Raw genomic sequence first — 1059 nt, forward strand, 5'->3', positions numbered from 1 at the left:
TATGGCTTTATAGTTTTGAGGCAAAAATCACATGGGGAAACCATAATCAAGACAAAAGGCCTTGAAATTCGGTCAGGTTTTTCCATGAACACAGGCCTTAAAAATAGTGTGAAGAACTATCTCTGATGACTTTTTGAACAATCAACTAAAGTTTCTAGGGTTACAGATTCTGGGAAATCAAGTGTATTTTTTTTAGTAAAAATGTAAAATGTTACCCCTCTTAAAAGAAAAGGAGGTTCAAAAACAACACCATAGTGAATATACATGATAGTACATAATATATCGATCACTCGTTTAAAATTCCTATGAAAATTATACTATGGAGCCCATTGTTTCATATAATTAATGTATGATAATAAAAAGAGAAAAAAATGGCGGGGCGGTGGTGGCACGTGCCTTTAGTCCCAGCACTTGGGAGGCCGAGGCAGGCGGATTTCTGTTTGTTTGTTTGTTTGTTTTTTTCGAGACAGGGTTTCTCTATGTAGCCCTGGAACTCACTCTGTAGACCGGGCTGGCCTTGAACTCAGAAATCTGCTTGCCTCTGCCTCCCAAGTGCTAGGATTAAAGGCGTGCGCTACCACTGCCCAGCAAAGGCAGGCGGATTTCTGAGTTCAAGGCCAGCCCGGTCTACAGTGTGAGTTCCAGGATAGCCAGGGCTACACAGAGAAACTCTGTCTCAAAACACCAAAAAGAGAGAGATAGAGAGAGAGAAACATAGTTATCCTAGTCAGACAAAGAGTTTTTTCTAAAGTTTGACCAACATCAGAAGAAGAATCTCAAAGATCTACCCACACAGATGAAACCTTTAGATCGGCATTTAACAAGTCCCACTAGTAAGATTCAAAGAGTTGAACTGACCCTCACAGGGAGCCATACCTTCTGCAGTCTTGCCACCTTCTCATAGCATCCATCCAACTCCTGCCGCAAGTTGCGATTCTCATCAGAGAGGATCTCAACCATCTGCTGAGCTCTCGAGACGATAGCAAAAGGGTCAGCTGGCATGGGCTGATAAGAAGCAGGCTGCTGAGCCCGAGGCATAGCTGAGTACGCTTCACCTGG

At 43.1% G+C, this 1059-nt stretch overlaps 1 protein-coding gene across 1 annotated transcript in view; it reads right to left on the reverse strand.

Annotated features, from left to right (window-relative positions):
• Amot (angiomotin) overlaps nt 1–1059 on the reverse strand; it is a 39344-nt gene extending 38285 nt beyond the window's left edge. The window contains exon 1 of the mRNA XM_031379034.1: nt 877–1059. Within this exon, the coding sequence (XP_031234894.1) occupies nt 877–1038 (162 nt within the window). The 5' untranslated portion in view covers nt 1039–1059. The remainder of the gene's footprint in view (nt 1–876) is intronic.

Source organism: Mastomys coucha, chromosome X, assembly GCF_008632895.1.
Source record: "Mastomys coucha isolate ucsf_1 chromosome X, UCSF_Mcou_1, whole genome shotgun sequence".
NCBI lineage: Eukaryota > Metazoa > Chordata > Mammalia > Rodentia > Muridae > Mastomys > Mastomys coucha.